The 17,671-nt window shown below is 41.5% G+C and overlaps 1 protein-coding gene across 2 annotated transcripts in view; it reads left to right on the plus strand.

Moving 5' to 3' along the window:
* Nucleotides 1-17,671, plus strand: part of GLDN (gliomedin) — a 65,410-nt gene that overhangs the window by 20,223 nt on the left and 27,516 nt on the right. Inside the window, exon 2 of one of the 2 annotated variants that reach the window (XM_081831080.1) lies at nt 15,314-15,381. In XM_081831080.1, coding sequence (XP_081687206.1) covers nt 15,314-15,381 — 68 coding nt within the window. The remainder of the gene's footprint in view (nt 1-15,313; nt 15,382-17,671) is intronic. The other variant, XM_081831079.1, reaches the window with a different exon arrangement.

Below are 17,671 nucleotides of genomic sequence, written 5' to 3' on the forward strand. Positions count from 1 at the left end.
GACTACAGCTTTGTAGTAGAGCTTGAAGTCCAGAATTGTGATACCACTGGCTTTGCTTTTCTTTTTCAACATTCCTCTGGCTATTCGGGGTCTTTTCTGGTTCCATACAAATTTTAGGAATATTTGTTCCATTTCTTTGAAAAAAGTTGGTGGTGTTTTGATAGGGATTGCATTAAATGTGTAGATTGCTCTAGGTAGCATAGACATTTTCACAATATTTTTTCTTTCAATCCATGAGCATGGAACGTTTTTCCATTTCTTTGTGTCTTCCTCAATTTCTTTCATGAGTATTCTATAGTTTTCTGAGTACAGATTCTTTGCCTCTTTGGTTAGATTTATTCCTAGGTATCTTATGGTTTTGGGTGCAATTGTAAATAGGATCGACTCCTTAATTTCTCTTTCTTCTGTCTTGTTGTTGGTGCATAGGAATGCAACTGATTTCTGTGGATTGATTTTATATCCTACCACTTTACTGAATTCCTGTATGAGTTCTAGCAGTTTTGGGGTGGAGTTGTTTGGGTTTTCCACATAAAGTATCATATCATTTGCAAAGAGTGAGAGTTTGACTTCTTCTTTGCTGATTCGGATGCCTTTTATTTCTTTTTGTTGTCTGATTGCTGAGGCTAGGACGTCTAGTACTATGCTGAATAGCAGTGGTGAGAGTGGACATCCCTGCCATGTTCCTGACCTTAGGGGAAAAGCTCTCAGTTTTTCCCCATTGAGAATGATATTCACTGTGGGTTTTTCATAGATGGCTTTTATGATATTGAGGTATATACCCTCTATCACTGCACTGTGAAGAGTTTTAATCAAGAAAGGATGCTGTACATTGTCAAATGCTTTTTCTGAATCTTTTGAAAATATCCTATGGTTCTTGTCCTTTCTTTCATTAATGTAGTGTATCACATTGATTTGCAGTTATTGAACCAACCTTGTAGCCCAGGGATGAATCCCACTTGGTCGTGGTGAATAATCCTTTTAATGTACTGTTGGATCCTATTGGCTAGTATTTTGGTGAGAATTTTTGCATCCATGTTCATCAGGGATATTAGTCTGTAATTCTCCTTTTTGATGGGGTCTTTGGTTTTGGAATCAAGGTAATGCTGGCCTCATAAAATGAGTTTAGAAGTTTTCCTTCCATTTCTATTTTTTGGAACAGTTTCAGAAGAATAGGTATTAATTCTTCTTTAAATGTTTGGTAGAATTCCTCTGGGAAGCCATCTGGCTCTGGTTTCTTGTTTTTGGGAGATTTTTGATTACTTTGTCAATTTCCTTGCTGGTTGTGGGTCTGTTCGGGTTTTCTATTTCTTCCTGGTTCAGTTTTGGTAGTTTATAAGTCTCTAGGAATGCATCCATTTCTTCCAGATTATCTAATTTGCTGGCATATTGTTGCTCCTAATACATTCTTATAATTGTTTGTATTTCTTTGGTGTTGGTTGTGATCTCTCCTCTTTCATTCATGATTTTATTTATTTGGGTGCTTTCTCTTTTCTTTTTCATAAGTCTGGCCAGGGGTTTATCAATCTTATTCTTTCAAAGAACCAGCTCCTAGTCTCATTGATCTGTTCTACTGTTCTTTTGGTTTCTATTTCATTGATTTCTGCTCTGATCTTTATTATTTTTCTTCTCCTGCTGGGTTTAGGCTTTATTTGCTGCTCTTTCTCTAGTTCCTTTAGGTGTAGGGTTAGGTTGTGTATTTGAGACCTTTCTTGTTTCTTGAGAAAGGCTTGTATTGCTATATACATTCCTCTAAGACCACCTTTGCTGCATCCCAAAGATTTTGAACAGTTGTGTTTTCATTTTAATTTTTTCCATGGATTTTTTAAATTCTTCTTTAATTTTCTGGTTGACCCATTCATTCTTTAGTAGGATGCTCTTTAGCCTCCATGTATTTGAGTTCTTCCCGAATTTCTTCTTGTGATTGAGTTCTACTCTCAAAGCATTGGGTTCTGCAGGCACCTGGGTGGCTCAGATGGTTAAGTGTCTGCCTTCAGCTCAGGTCATGATCCCAGTGTCCTGGGATCGAGTTCTGCATCGGGCTTCCTGCTCAGCGGGGAGCCTGCTTCTCCCTGTGCCTCTGCTTCTCTCTCTCTCTCATGAATAAATAAACAAAATCTTAAAAAAAAAAAAAAGGCATTGTGGTCTGAAAATATGCAGGGAATGATCCCAGTCTTTTGGTACTGGTTGAGACTTGATTTGTGACCTAGGATGTGATCTCTTCTGGAGGATGTTCCATGGGCACTAGAGAAGAATGTGTATTCTGTTGCTTTGGGATGGAATGTTCTGAATATATATATGTGAAGTCCATTTGGTCCAGTGTGTCATTTAAAGCCTTTATTTCCTTGTTGATCTTTTGCTTAGATGATCTATTTCATTGAGGGGGGTGTTAAAGTCCCCTACTATTATTGTATTGTTGTCAATGTGTTTCTTTGATTTTCTTATTAATTGGCTTATATAATTGGCTGCTCCCATGTTAGGGGCATAGATATTTACAATTGTTAGATCTTCTTGTTGGATAGGCCCTTTAAGTAGGATATAGTGTCCTTCCTCAACTCCTATTACAGTCTTTGGTTTAAAATCTAATTTGTCTGATATAAGGATTGCCACCTCAGCATGGTAAGTGGTTTTCCACCCCCTTACTTTCAATCTGGAGGTGTTTTTGGGTCTAAAATGAGTCTCTTGCAGGCAGTATATTGATGGGTCTTGTTTTTTTATCCAATCTGATAGCCTGTGTCTTTTGATTGGGGCATTTAGCCCATTTACATTCAGGGTAACTTTTGAAAGGTATGAATTTAGTGCTACTGTATTGCCTGTAAGGTGACTGTTACTGTAAATTGTCTCTATTCCTTTCTGGTCTATGTTACTTTTTTTTAGGCTCTCTCTTTGCTAAGAGGACCCCTTTCAATATTTCTTGTAGGGCTGGTTTGGTGTTTACAGATTCTTTTAGTTTTGTTTGTCCTGGAAGCTTTTTATCTCTCCTTTTATTTTCAGTGCAGCCTAGCTGGATATAGTATTCTTGGCTGCATATTTTTCTCATTTAGTGCTCTGAATATATCATGCCAGTCCTTTCTGGCCTGCCAGGTCTCTGTGGATAGGTCTGCTGCCAGTCTAATGTTTCTACCATTGTAGGTTACAGACCTCTTGTCTGGAGCTGCTTTCAGGATTTTCTCTTTGTCCCTGAGACCTGTAAGTTTTACTATTAGATGTCGGGGTGTTGATCTATTTTTTTTTTACAAGCCCAAATAGTATCTTTATAATCGTCATTCTGAATTCTAGTTCCAACATCTTACTAATGTCCGTATTGATTAGGTCCCTGGCAGTCGATACTGCCTCTTGTTCTTTTTTTTGAGGTGAGTTTTTCCATCTGGTCATTTTGTTCAGAGGAGAATAGATGAATGAGAGAACAAAATGCTAAAAGGGTAACAATGACCCCAGAAAAATATACACTTCCAGAAAGTGGTCACTTTTCTCTTCATAGAGTTGCTGCTATTCTTTTCTTTGATCTCCTTTTGAGTTTGTAGGTGTTCAGAATGGTTTGATACCTATCTAGTTGAATTCCTGGCACCAGACGAAATTTAGGTCTCCTACTCTTCTGCCATCTTGCTCCTCCTCCCATCAGACCCATCTTTTGAGTTCACATAATGTTTGCATGCTCTCTTCTCTCCCCCTAAATTACTAAAAACCTAACAAAGTAAAAATCACTCATTATCCCAACATATCTTTTAAAACTGTATACACTAAGAAGTGAAAATCTCCTTTTTATTCCCCTGGTCTCAGCTGCCAGGAGAAAAAAGAATCTCAATTAGTGATTTGGTTCATGATGCTCCCAGCTCTTCTTTGTGTTCATCCAGACATGTCTAGATATCCTTTTTTAACCAGAAAGTTGCATTATGTGTTGTGGCTCTTACTGCACCTTGTTTAAGAGTACACTAAGGCCATCTTTCCAGATGAGGACATATTATTTTACCTCATTCTTTTTCATCTGTTTAACAACTGCCTTATTGACGAACATTTAGATTATTCAAGTGCTTTTGCCATCACGATGTTGCCATGAGCATTCTTGTCCATGATATCCTTAGGTTAAAAGGAAAACTGCAGGCCCCAAATGACATCACTTAGGCTAAGTCAGCAGACCAAGACTTAGTACCTAACCTAGCAGCAGTTTCAAACCACCCCCCCACACCCCCCACCAAGGAATGTAACCTTTAGCTAGTCAACATGGAATTTCCTGGTCAATACTAGGAAATTTACTGATAGGCCCCTGCTGCTCCCCTTAAGAAGGCAACCTTGCCTAAACAATGCATTCCTTGCTAATAAATACCTTTCTTCTTCTTTTTTTAATGCCCTCTCTCTGCCTTTAAAACGCTTTCTTCTGTTTAGCTCAGCAGAGCTCCCCTCTACTTGCTAGATGGGATGCTCCCAATTCATGAATCATTTTAATAAAGCCAATTAAATCTTCAAATTTACTCAGCTGAATTTTGTTTTTTTAACAGATTTGGTGGCAGCAGTGGGATCTGAAGCTGACTTCTGATGGCATTTAGGGACAACGAGAAACACAGTCCTGGTGCTCTGCAAGCCCTTTGAGTTCACTGTGTTTCTTGCTGTTTCTGAGGGCCGTTGGTGAGTCACTCTTGGTTTTGCATATTTGGATTTGGAAAGGAAGCTACCATTTAATTGGCTTTCTAGTCCAGGGTTAACAGGTCAGTCTAGACTGACAGGAGGCTCTAACAGAGCACCAGTCCTTAGCCCCTGGTTCAGTCCACAGCTGCATGGTGGAATCCCTTCCCACTTCCAGTCTACAGTCCCCATTTGCTGGTTTAGTCCCTGCTGGGAATACTGGTGGCATACATTGCCTTCTCTTGGCCAGTCCATGGTGCCATCTTTTGGTTACTGCTGTTGTGTTTAGGGGCTCATGTTTGTTTTGTCTTGTATTATGTAAATAAAGTCTTGGCTAATATCCTTCAATTCTAGAGTTAAGTGCTCCACCTCCAGCACACTTGCTTATTTTATATCTTAGAATTTTGGTCTTGGAAGTTATAAAAATATACAGGCTTATTTTATATCCGCAAGAACTTGGCTTGGTAACCATCAGGTTGGGGGCCCCAAAATAAGGCCAAACAGAAATGTGAGTTGTGCCTCATGTATGGCTAGATATGTCCAGACAGAAATGTAAGTTAACTTCATTTGCAGCTAGGGTCCTACCAAACTGCTGCCAGCCCTCAGAGGAAATACAACCTAGAAACACTATGGCCATGATGGGGAATGTTCCAATTGGATAAGATCATTTAAGTAGTACACTTGAAAGCAAGGGTTGCCAAATTAAACAGAACGGGATACCTGTTTTAATTGGCAAGCAGATGTCTCCACAAGGTTTCAAAATTCCAATATAGCTCATCAAAAGATTCATTGTAAAAGGCTTAAGAAAAATTAAAGATGTAAGAGGTAGCTTAAAAAAAAAAAACCATAAGACTGAGGTCACTCCTGTTGCTCTCCTTTTTCCTCCTTTGAGTACTCATTCTAATCCTGTGTCTGAATTGTTTTTCCACTCTGAAAAGACAATACAACTGTAAACAAAAGACTGCCAAATTAATGGCCTTAGAGATACCCCCATCTCTACCTTCAAAAGAGGGCCGCCTTAAATGGGCCCCTCCCAAAGTTGACAAAATTGAGGGGTTTTCTTGCAAGCTGCTAATTATTCCTTTAAACAGCCCAGGGGACACTGGTAGATACCAGAGCCAGCCGAAGGGATCTAAAGAACTCTGGCAGAAGCCAGTGAGAGGTGAAAATTCTTACCAGAAACAGTTCTTCTGAATTACTGCCTGTGGTACCCAGTTAGGAGAGGAAGATAAAATATCACGTTGTGCCTTCCTTTCCAAATCCAAAACCATTTTTTGTTGATCCTTTCTTTCCCAAAATTATTTATTGCCTTCTAGCTTGTCTTGTTTTGCATAAATGGGTTTGGCTTTCTGCCTCACTGGGACAAGCAGATTGTTGATTCTTTCTTTGGGCTGTGTTTGGGAGTGGCTCTTTGCACCCTCTTTGGGGACCTATCTTATACCCAAGGGAAGTTATGCAATACTGCCAGAAGAATTTAAAATTAGAAGTTTGTACCCAAAAGGAAAGAAAGAAATTGAGAATAATGTAGTTGCACAGGTGGATCAATCTATGATGTATTTCAGTTATAAGCCAATTCTTGGAGGAATAGAGAGCAATGATCCTAATGTTACACATTTTTCACAAAACAAAAGTTAACTCTAGAGGCAATTCAAAATTCACCTATTCCTTTAACAATCCCAAAACTTTCCTTGTTTATCTCAAAAGACTTGTAAATTATTGACCTTAGGAAACCCAAGACCTTCTTAGAAGAAATTATATTCTTTCTCTGTCCCTTGATGTATACATTTTATCATGTCTTTGAAACATAAACACAGCCCACAATCACCTGAGACTGAAGGGAAAAAAATAAAAGGGAATGAGATCTTTTTATTGTTTTTTAGTTAGTTTTTTCTTCTGAACCAGATTAGTTTAACTTCTTACCCACCTCCCCTCTAAACCCCTCACCCCAATATTAGACACCATCCCCAACTGATCCTGTATTTAATATTGTGGAAAGTAAGTCCCAAAATGATTTAACATATTAAAAAAAAAAAAAGACATTGTTCCAATGTCCACCTTTCTAGTAAATGGTAGTTGAAATGTCTGGATGGCCCCCTAGATTCTGAGTTCCAAATGTAAAGAAGAGTGTTGCTCAGTTTTCTCACCTGTAAATTGGGACAATATTGTTCTTTTACTATAAATTAAGTATAACTACATGTGAAGCTCCTAAAATCAATTTTAACAACATTAGTTTTTGTATCTTCCCATCAGAACAAGATACAAGGCAAAACTGTGTTAGTCATAATTCTGCAGAATACAGAAAAATATCTACAACCTGAGAGTTTCATGTGGCATAGTAATGTTGGAAATATTAACTAAGATTATCCCCCAATGTATTTCCTTATTGATCCCAGGATATTGAGTTGTTCCAGGAAAGGGAGGACACAAAAATACCCTAAAAGAGTTAAGCTTCTAAACAGATACTTTGTTACTGTGGTTAGACACACCTAACATAAAATTCACCCTTTTAACCCTTCTAAAGTGTACAATTTTGTGGTGCTACTTACATTTGCAGTGCTGTGCAACTGTCACCACTGTCTAGTTCCAGAACTTTTTCATCGCCCCAAAAAGAAACCCTGTCCCCCTTGAGCAGGTACTGCCCCTTTCCTGCCCCCTCCCCAGGCCTTGGCAATCTATTAATCTGCTCTCTCTATGGGTTATAAATACTTAATCTCCTCCCAGAAAATGGATTTAAAATCCAATGCTCTTTGAAATTTTCAAGACACAAGCTTCTTTTTTTTAAATTTAATTTATTTATTTGAAATAGAGTGAGAGAGAGAGAGAGAGCATGAGCGCAGGGAGGGACAGAGGGAGAAGAAGTCTCTGCCCTGAGCAAAGAGTCCAATGTGGGACTCAATCCCAGGACCCTGGGATCATGACCTGAGCCGAAGGCAGACGCTCAACTGACTGAGACACCCAGGTGCCCCAAGATACAAGCTTTTAAAGAGAGAAAAGTTTTTAAGAGGTCTTCAACTTAGCTTCCAACAGCAGGAGCCACTTTGATATTCTGCTAATACACTTTTTTTTTTTTTTAAGAAAGGGGAGCGGTGGGGAGGGGCAGACAGGGAGAGAGACTCTCAAGCAGTCTCCACACCCAGCACAGAGCTCAACACAGGGCTCGATCTCACAACCCTGAGATCATGACCTAAGCTGAAATCAAGTGTCAGACGCTTAACTGACTGAACCACACAGGTGTCCTACGACAGATATACATTTTATTTCAAGAAGGACAGCTACAAAAAGAATGCAACCCCACTTTCCTTCTAGCCATAGGTCAGGGGTCAACCTGAAGGACTGGAGAATATTGGGGGGACTTAACATGCCAGTGAGAGCCACGGGGCACCCAGATAGGGAAAACGGCTCTCATCCGGACCGGGCTAGTAGTTTGATATCAGGTCTTTAACTAAAGGTTTGACTTTACCCTGTGGATAACAAAACTCCAGTGATGTGTTTTGTATTTTTTTTAAGATTTTATTTATTTACTGGAGAGAGAGCGAGCACAAGCAGTTGGGGGGTGGGGGGCAGAGGGAGAGGGAGAAGCAGGCTCCCCGCTGAGCAGGGAGCCTGATGCAGGGCTCAATCCCATGACCCTGAGATCATGACCTGAGCTGAAGGCGGACGCTTCACTGACTGAGCCACCCAGGCACCCTCCAGTGATGTTTTTTAAGCAATAGTATGGCATGTCTAGAAATCTGCTCAGGGAAACGACATCCCACAGAAGAATTCACAGCTAACACATTTGCCTAAAATCCATAGTGGTCGACTTTGGTCATATTTCACACCACTGGGGACGCTTGCTTCAGCTCAATGCCATTGAATTCCATGCTTCAGCTTTAATTAACTGTGGGTTCTCGGGCAAGTCAGTCACCTTTCTGGGGAAGATAATCCTTCTCTGTAACTTGGGAACAATAAAACCTACCTCTTACATTGCCTGAGGATAAAACAAGAAGGTACTGAGGACCAACCGGGCACAGGGTTACTGGTTGGAGTGACTAACATTTAGAATCGCGGTTCTCAACCAAGGGTGACTTTTGCCCCCACTCCCCTAGCCCCTCTGGACATTGGGCAATGTCTGGAGACATTTTTGGTTGTTACAACCCAGGCTTAGGGAACAAAACCTTTAAAATACAAACAATTAAAAGAACTCTTGTGCCCAAACTCTAGCACAACCTCTTTAATTCCAGAGACAAACATGAGTCCTAAAAATCTTCTCCACAAATAATAAGACTTTTGCCATCCTGATGTCCTTGTAACATGGCAACAATCTGCTCTTAATCAGAGAAATTAAGGTGGGTAAGCAATGGCTATAAATGAAGTGAATAGTCGGGCCTATGGGAAACTCTAGATCCCTTGGTGCTTCTCAGCTCCCTGAAAAACCCCATGTTTTTGTTTTTTGTTTTTGCATTCCTTCACCCACCACAGTGCATTTAAGATGACTCAAATTATGAATAGACATTGGTAAGGAGACTTATATAAAATTGCAACAACAGTCTACCAGCTACGTCTGACTTGTCCTGAATCCTGAAAAAAATCTGTTTTTATTCCTGGAGACCTCAGACCTCCCTCTGGACCCTTTCAACACCTGCAGCTGGACTTCATTCAACTGCCATTTCATATGGGTTATTCATATGTTCTTGTTACTATATGTGTGTTTTCCAGAAGACCTAAGGCTTCCCCCTGCTGCAAGACTGATGCCCTCACACTAGCAAAGAAACTGTTAAAAAAGTATGTTTCCCACTTGGGATATACCTTTCACGATCTCCGGTGATTGAGGCACCCACTTCACAGGACATTTCATATGCCTTAACAAGGGCATATGATATATCCTGAACAGCCTTAACAAAAACCTTACAAACTTCTTAAAATTTGATCAGTATACAACCTTCTGCTTATCCCTTGCCATCTCATGCTAGTATGACCAGCTACGATGGGTCTCTAATGTCTTTACTCAAGCCCATCATCAGTAGGTTAAAGAAGGCTTCCCAGGTCCCAGTTCAGAGAATCTAACTTGCTCACAGGTGAGAGCCTGGTGATTGGGTGTTCTGAAAAAGATGGCTCTCAAGCCCCATTGGAAAGGTGATCTTCCCAGGGCTCCTGTCCACTGACACTGTTGCAAAACTAGAAGGTATTGAGCCTTGGGTACACATCACACAGCTAAAGAAGGTTCCACCTGTACAGAATCTGGAGACCTCTAAGTCAGATTGACAAGGAAGAAGAGCAGCTGAAATCAAGATGGATTGCTTCCACCCAAGAGGACAGATCGAGACTTCATACGTTAATTAAGCATGAACCCCTTTCTCCTTATTTTCCTGCCCTTTACCCTGGCATTGGCCTAGAAAGATAATGCCCCCATCTTTATCTCCCAGGCTATTGTTAAGGTGGGTAACCTCTGGAATTTAGAACAGCCTTTTATTTCAGGCTAGGAGATTTTCTAACTGCCCTACTTCCCTGGTTAGAGATAAATGTAGAGGCTACTTCTTAATTCTTGAAATTATTGCAGAATCTGGCGCTAAGATCTTTGGATTCTTAGATTCTCTGGGCAGCAAAGATCCTTAGACTCTCTGGCCAGAGTTGTTCCTGATAGTGGGATAACCCCTTGACCCCCTTTCAGCGGAGCAGGGAGGTGTCTGTGTTTTGGCCAACAGCACCTGCTGTACCCGGATTAACACTTCGGGAAAAGTTGAAACTCAGTTACATAAGATCCCTGAGCAAGCCACTTTGAGGCAGGAGGGAAGGGAGATGCAGGAGATAAGTTAACCAAAATAAAGCCATTTTGGTTTTAGGCTGACCCTTCACTTAAAAACCAGCAAGTCATTAAAAAAAAGTCAGAAGATCTGACTCATGGAAGACCACCAGACGATAAAAGCCACAAAAGCTGGACATTCTTAAAATTGTTCCCCGTAGGTAATTTCACAACCCTAGGACCATGGAAAAACTAAGTGCCCAATGTGAATGATAAATCCAAAGTTAAAGAGTAAGCCCCTTCCTTAACTAATTTTAAAAACATATAAAGCTTTTGGTCATAGGCAAAGGGCGATCCTCCTAAGAGAGGCTGCTACTTTGTCTATGAAGTAGCTTCTTTCTTACTTCTATACTTGATAAATCTTTGGCCCTCCTTCTAAATGACTTGCTCTTGAATTCTTTCTCAAGCAAAGCCAAGAACTGTCATGGGGAGGAACCCGAGGCCCTCCCTCCCATTTTTGGCTATTTTTTCTCCCATCACCCATATGTTGTCACTGCTAAGAACAAGTCCCCATACAGCGTGTCCCTGTCCATCACTGTATTGATGGTCCTACTGGGGAGAGATGACCCCGACAGGCCATGGTATTTCTCCTGGGGAGATGATTCTGCCTCGGTGACATGTTGACCAAGGGTGCACTAAGCCTGAGCGCTCAGGGGTACCATTCTTTATATTACACTGAGAGTGACAGACATTGGTTCCCCTAAAATGTGTCCTCCAAATAGTGTCTGTGGGGTGGGAGAGCCTTTCCACTGCTGCTATGGAGATTTTTCTGCATCTCACCCATCCTCTTCCCAACACCATCAGATTCTCACATCATAAACCCAGGTTAGCAATTTATTGTCACCTTCTGTCAAGGTCAGGTCTCCCTTGGAGACCACTGACGTACTGTCTTCCTTGAACTGTATCTCCCCAGTGGAGAGTGTGTATTTAATACACAGAGGATAGAGACAAAACAAAGCGCAAATTCTCTCAAAATGCTTCCATTCTTTGCAAGGCAGGGGCAGATAATAAATAAATGAAGACATAAGTAAGATAATATTGGATAATGATGAGCGTTACAGAGACAAAAATCCAGGTGAGGTGATGGAGAGTGGCCCCTAGGGCTATTTTCAGTTGGGGAGTCAGGGAAAGTGTTCCTGATGAGGTGACATTTGGTCTGAGGTCTCAGCAAAGATGTGAGCACTGCCTACAGGCACAGCAAAGACAGAGAAGACAGTCAGTGTGACTGGAGCAGAGTGACAGGGGAAAGTGGTGGGAGCCGGACTCTGGGAGGGGACAGGGCCACATCTTGGATTGGGCCTGACACCCCCAGGACAATGAGCTATAAGTTCTCTTCCAGCTTCACCATTCTCAAGTCCTGCATTAAGATTTAGAAAGCTCTCTACGCCAAATGTGATTCCATAATTTGGCAACCTAGGTTGTGTGACAACCAATTTTGAATTCTCTTATTCTGATCCAAGTTCTTAATCACTATCAGAAAAGACAGTTTCTGACTTTCTGCTGGCCACAACTTTTCATACCCTATGTTTCCCCCTGGTACAACCTTCTATATAGCCCAAGTCTGTTAGAGGAATATTTCTGCATTAAGATTAACACAATTTACTGGTACATATCTGAATGGATATTTAGCATATAAATGGAGACCAAAGGTCAGGAAATGAAGATTCTTTCTTTGTCGTCTTTTATAGACACTGTGCCTACTCCAGACCGGTGATGAGGAGGAAAGAGAAAGGCTAATTTTCCCTATTGATGCTTCTGTTGTTTCAAACTACTCCCTCTGCTGTGATCCCCCAGGCAACAAATGAAGCATTGTGAAGTCTTTAATGGTTCTCTCAATGGGCAATTATACATTTTTTAAGATAATAAATCTTGTCCATAGTGCAGCTGATTACATTCATTTATGAAAATGACTAAAAATAACGAGTCGAAATTTCTTCTGCCTGGTTGTGTTGAGCGGATCATCAGAGCCATAATCGAAAGCACAGCAGACCTGGCATCAGGAGAGCTAGAGTTGAGTCCAGCTCTGCTCCAAGCAACTGATGTGACCTTGAGTAAATGATGTCACCTCTCTAAGCTCTGCATTCTGACTTGTATGAAAGGGAGAGGAACACTGCACAGTATACTTTGTCTCAGAGTTGATGGGGCTGGTATGTTACAGGAAGAAGCACCTCCAGCTTTTTACCCCTGGAGGGGCAGAATATACATGTTTGCTTTATGACTCATCTTTAAATTGTGCACATTTGATATATTTGTGAGATGTATGTTTCACAATAAATTTCAAAGCCATCAATAAATACCTGTTGATATACTTGACAAAGTAGATGCAGTTCCTCTGGATCTCCTAGCAAACAGACGAAGCCTAGGTAGAAGACCAAACAATCTTTCCCCTCAAATCAAAACATGTTCTTTTAAGAAAGAGTTTAATTGAAAGAGTGATCAGTGAAAATTTCCAATGAAACAAAAGGGCGTATCATGTTTAGTACGGCTTCCTCCCACCCTGGTCCTCCATTCCCCCCTCACTTGAGGCTTTTTAGGTTTCTTTCCATACATATGCTGGAAAGCCAAAAACAGAGAATCTTGAAAGCAGCAAGAGAGAAGCATATAGAAACATTTGTGTGCACACCACTTTTCTTACATAAATGAGAGGACATTACACATGCTGCTCGGTACTTTGCATTTTTTTCATTTATCTTGGAGCTATTTCAATGTTATTTTTACAGATTTAAAGGCATTCTTTTTCACTATATTTCATTCTATGGGTATGCTACACTTCATTTCACAAGACCCTCTGATAAATATTTAGGTTGTTTTTGCTCTTGCCCACATTTCTGCAATGACCATCTTTGTACTTCTATCTCCTCACGCGTATATGAATATATCCGAAGAATAAATCCCAAAGTGCAATTGATGGATCAGAAGGTAGACCCACTTAAATTTTAGTAGTTATTGCCAAAATGCCCTCCAAAGGGATAGTATGCCTTCATACTTGATCAACAGGTCGAGAGAGTGCAGCTCTTCTGGCCACTCCCATGAGAAGTGCTCTGTTAGCCTTTTTATTAACAAATCTAAGAGGTAGGAAACAGCATTTCATCATTTGAATGTATTTCTTTAACTGTAAGTGAAAATGAGGCACTCTTTTTTTTTTTTTCTCTGTGAACTTCCTGTTTGAGCCCACTGTCCATTTTTTTTTGGTTTCTTGTTCCTTATTGCTTTGTAACAGCTCTTTATATACTAGCCCTTTGCAATTGTTTTCTAAGGTCCATAGTTCTCATTTGTTATTGGCTTATAGTATTTCACCTCTTGCCGAAATTTAAAATTATTAGACAGTCGAATTTATACATTCTTCCTATATAGTATGGGGGTTGTTTCTTTCTTGGAAAATTCTTTCCTACTCTAATGCCATTATAAATTTTTCCCCAGGTTTTCTTCCAGTGCTTTTCTAAGTTTGTTTTTCGCTTTTAACTGTTTTATCAATATTGCTTAATGGACTTATTTAGTGTAAGGAGTGAAGGAAGGATTCAACTTTTTGTTTTCCCCCCAGATGTCTATCCAGCTGTCTCAAATCCATTTCTTAATAAGTTCTCTCCAAAGTTTTGAAGTGGCACATTATTGGGGTCTAAAAATTACTGAATCTATAAGTTGAAAACAGTTGGATGGTAAATTGATAAATTACGTCATTCTTGGCATGTTTAAGGAACTATCTAACACAATAGCATAAATAGCGTGTGCTTACTATATGTGCCGGGTCCTGCTCTGAGTGTGTTGCATGTATTCGCTAATTTAATCCACATAACCATGGTATAAGGTAGGTGCTATTAACTCCATTTACAGGTAAGAACACAGAAGCACAGAGAGGTTAAGTAAGTGCCCTCCGATCACACTGCTTGTGACTGGCAAAGCCATGATTTGAACATAGGCAGGCTGACTTCAGAATCCATGCTTCTGTCTACACTCTCTTTTGCCTCCACAAAATGGAAGATACTTTTGTGGGTGCTTCCGAGATTGTTCTAAGAACTTCACATAAAATGATTTCACTTACTCTTCACAACAATCCTAAGAAGTAAGCACTGTTCCTATCTCCATTTTGTGGGTCAGCAAACTGAGGCAAAGTGTAGCTGGAAGACAGAAAGGGAAAAGGGAGTGGTGTGAGATGAGTCCAGAGAAGGAGGACTTTTGTTCTATCTTTAGGGCAGCAAGGAATCACAAGAGTATGTGAATCAGGGCTCACCCACTCAGATTTGGTTTTTGTGACGTTCTCTGGGAGCAGCATGGAGAGTGGACGGGGGGAAGGGGCTGCAGAATGGGTGTGGGGAAACCAGATACCAGGCTCATACCATGCTGCAGCGACCGCCTACCGCAGGTGGCCATCCAGCGATGAATAGGCATTATGCACAAGGCACGAGAATGACTCCCATCTGGGGCAGCATCCATGTGCCAGGGACAGAACTCAAGACAGGTGCTTATAGTGTTTACACTTTTCAGAGGAAACCAAAGTGTCCAGAGGTTGAGTACCTTGCCTGTGCTCGCCCAGCTAATAGGTGCTTACTCCCAACCACCAAGCCTACCCTCTTTATTCAACCCCCATGCAGATTGAGCCCTTCAGATGCTGGAGGGCTGGTTCATGACAGCCTCGAAAGCTGGATTTAGCAATTCCTTCGCCATCCTCTGTCCTCTCAGAGTTGGATAGAAATCAAGGATATTTGGTTGACAATATTGATAGATGAACTTCTGTTATCATGTATCTTTAGGTCTTTTAAGAGGTTCTCTTTCAGCTGAGGTTAAGTTTTCCTCAGACTTTTGTATGTTCTCCTGAGGTTACTTTGTGAATGTTTATAACTGCTCTCGTCTGGATAAAGGTCAAGTTCAGGGCCCACTGTCTTCTGTGCTGCTATTAACCACCCTCTCTCCCCGCAGATCCGAGTGATGGTGGACCTCTGCAACAGCAGCAAGGGCATTTGCCTGACAGGTAGGCCGGCCTGGCACTGAGGTGCTTACACTGCACACACGTGTGCTTGCCAAAGGGCCAGGGCAGAATGAACACTAAGGAACACTGTGGGTTATAAAAACACATATTGGTTTACTTTTACCAGATGTTTTTAATGAGCTGAAAATCAACTGTAATATAATTAGGAAAAATAATGTTTTTGGTATTGCCATAGAAATATAGCCCTGGAAAATAACTAGGTCTTGGATAATTAGAAACGTGTGGTACCTTGAACGGGGGCCATAGATGTTTTCCTTACTCACATTGATTTTTAAAAGAGAAAAGAAAGGGGTATTCTCTTACCAGAAGTAATTATTTCCTTATACATATGGCATGAACAGAAAGTTCTAGAAGCAAACTGCTAATTAGTCAAGAAAACACTCTCTGTGAAGAGTGCTCTGGTGTGGTGTCTACCATGTGCTGGGCGGCTCCCCTCCACTCAGGAAATCAAGGACAAATAGACCGGAGGGAGGGAATCAAAAAGGAGGCACATCGGGGCGCCTGGGTGGCTCAGTCGTTAAGCGTCTGCCTTCGGCTCAGGTCATGATCCCAGCGTCCTGGGATCGAGCCCCACATCGGGCTCTCTGCTCTGCGGGAAGCCTGCTTCTCCCTCTCCCACTCCCCCTGCTTGTGTTCCCTCTCTCCCTCTCTCTCTGTCAAATAAATAAAATCTTTAAAAAAAAAAAAAAAAAGAAAGAAATATGATACCACTTCACAAAAGAAAATTGTTAATTTGGTTAAAAAATGTAAAAGAATTTTCTAGATGTGAGGATAAGCTTTATAAATGGCCTGATTTCAGATACTGATAACAAATTTTAATTCCATTCAAGAACATATACGTTTGGTAAGCAGGAGAATAAAAAATGGAAAATTCATATTAATTTAAAACATTAATCCCAATGAAAAATCAGTTGTGCTCCCAAAGGATAAGTTGTTTTTTAAGATTTATTTATCTAGGGGCGACTGGGTGGCTCAGTCATTAAGCCTCTGCCTTCGGCTCAGGTCATAATCCCAGGGTCCTGCTCAGTGGGCAGCCTGCTTCTCCCTCTCCCACTCCCCCTGCTTGTGTTCCCTCTCTCGCTGTGTCTCTCTCTGTCAAATAAATAAATAAAATCTTTAAAAAAAAAAAAAAAAGGAGGCACATCAAGCCAAGGGACACAGAATGGCTAATGGGTTGGGCAGGGGAGGAGGAGAGTGCTGTTGATAGACGGACGTGCACCTGAACCTAAGGTGTCCTGCCTCCTGTCTGAGGGGGAGGTGCCTGAGTCCTGCCTGAGGGAAGGGTGCCTGATTCCTGTCTGGGGTGGGGGAGTGCCTGATTCCTGCCTGAGAAGGGGTTGCCTGATTCCTGCCTGAGGTAGGGGGTGCCTTCTTCCTTTCTGAGCGGGGGAGGTGCTTGCCTCCTGCCTTCAGAAGCTTTGGGCAAGGAAGAAAACAGACCCCAGAATGGTCACCCAATTTGTTTTACCCCAGACCAAGGAAGGTTCTGGCCAGGCCCAAGGATGGGCCTACGGAGCCTGATTTCAGACACAGCTATTTCCTGCCTCTCCCCCATTCCGAGGAAATGGGGAAATGATTTTGCATTAAAAGTCTCATATGGAGTAAATGCAGAGCTCTCATGAACTTTAAAACATAACCACAAGATTTTGAAGCCAGATGAATCTTCTGTTGGACCTTCTCGGTGTCTGGCCTCAGGCCCTGGGGAGGTCCCGTTGACAGGGCGCCACGGCGGAGGTTAAGAAACCCTGCAGTGTGCATCCAGCCTTGAGAACCCTCATCCTGCGCGCCAGCGTTCTCCCCACCACCGCTCATTACCTGCCCTGCACTAGGAACTCAGTGGGAGTTTGCTGAATGACTAGACCTATGGTTTATGGAAGTGATTAAATTGGGGCGGTGGGCTGGTAAGAAAGATCCTTCCCTGAGGAACTCTGAGTCCACAGTCTGCCTCTTGTTTGCTTAGTTTAGTTTTAGAGAGAAAAGCTGTAATCCTGTGGCTTCTTGGGAAACGCTAATTGAATTACTCAAGTCACATTTCGGCCCTCGCAGAAAATTAAGTATCTTCGGAACAGCTTGGTCCTTCATTCTGAAACTCTTGTGTCTGAAGCACCTTTCTTCCATCTTTGGAAGTCCTTTTCAAAGAGTTCCCCTGTGTGATAGTAATGAGCGCTAGAGAAATGCTTAGATGGATGGAATTACAGGCACAAAAGCCCCATTGAGAGGCACAGGAAAAGCCTCTTCCTTTTTGATATTTATTATAGATGTGATAGAAGGAGAGCCAGGCTGTTCAG

Source organism: Leptonychotes weddellii, chromosome 9 (genome assembly GCF_054177405.1).
Source record: "Leptonychotes weddellii isolate Sample4059 chromosome 9, ASM5417740v2, whole genome shotgun sequence".
Classification (NCBI taxonomy): Eukaryota; Metazoa; Chordata; class Mammalia; order Carnivora; family Phocidae; genus Leptonychotes; species Leptonychotes weddellii.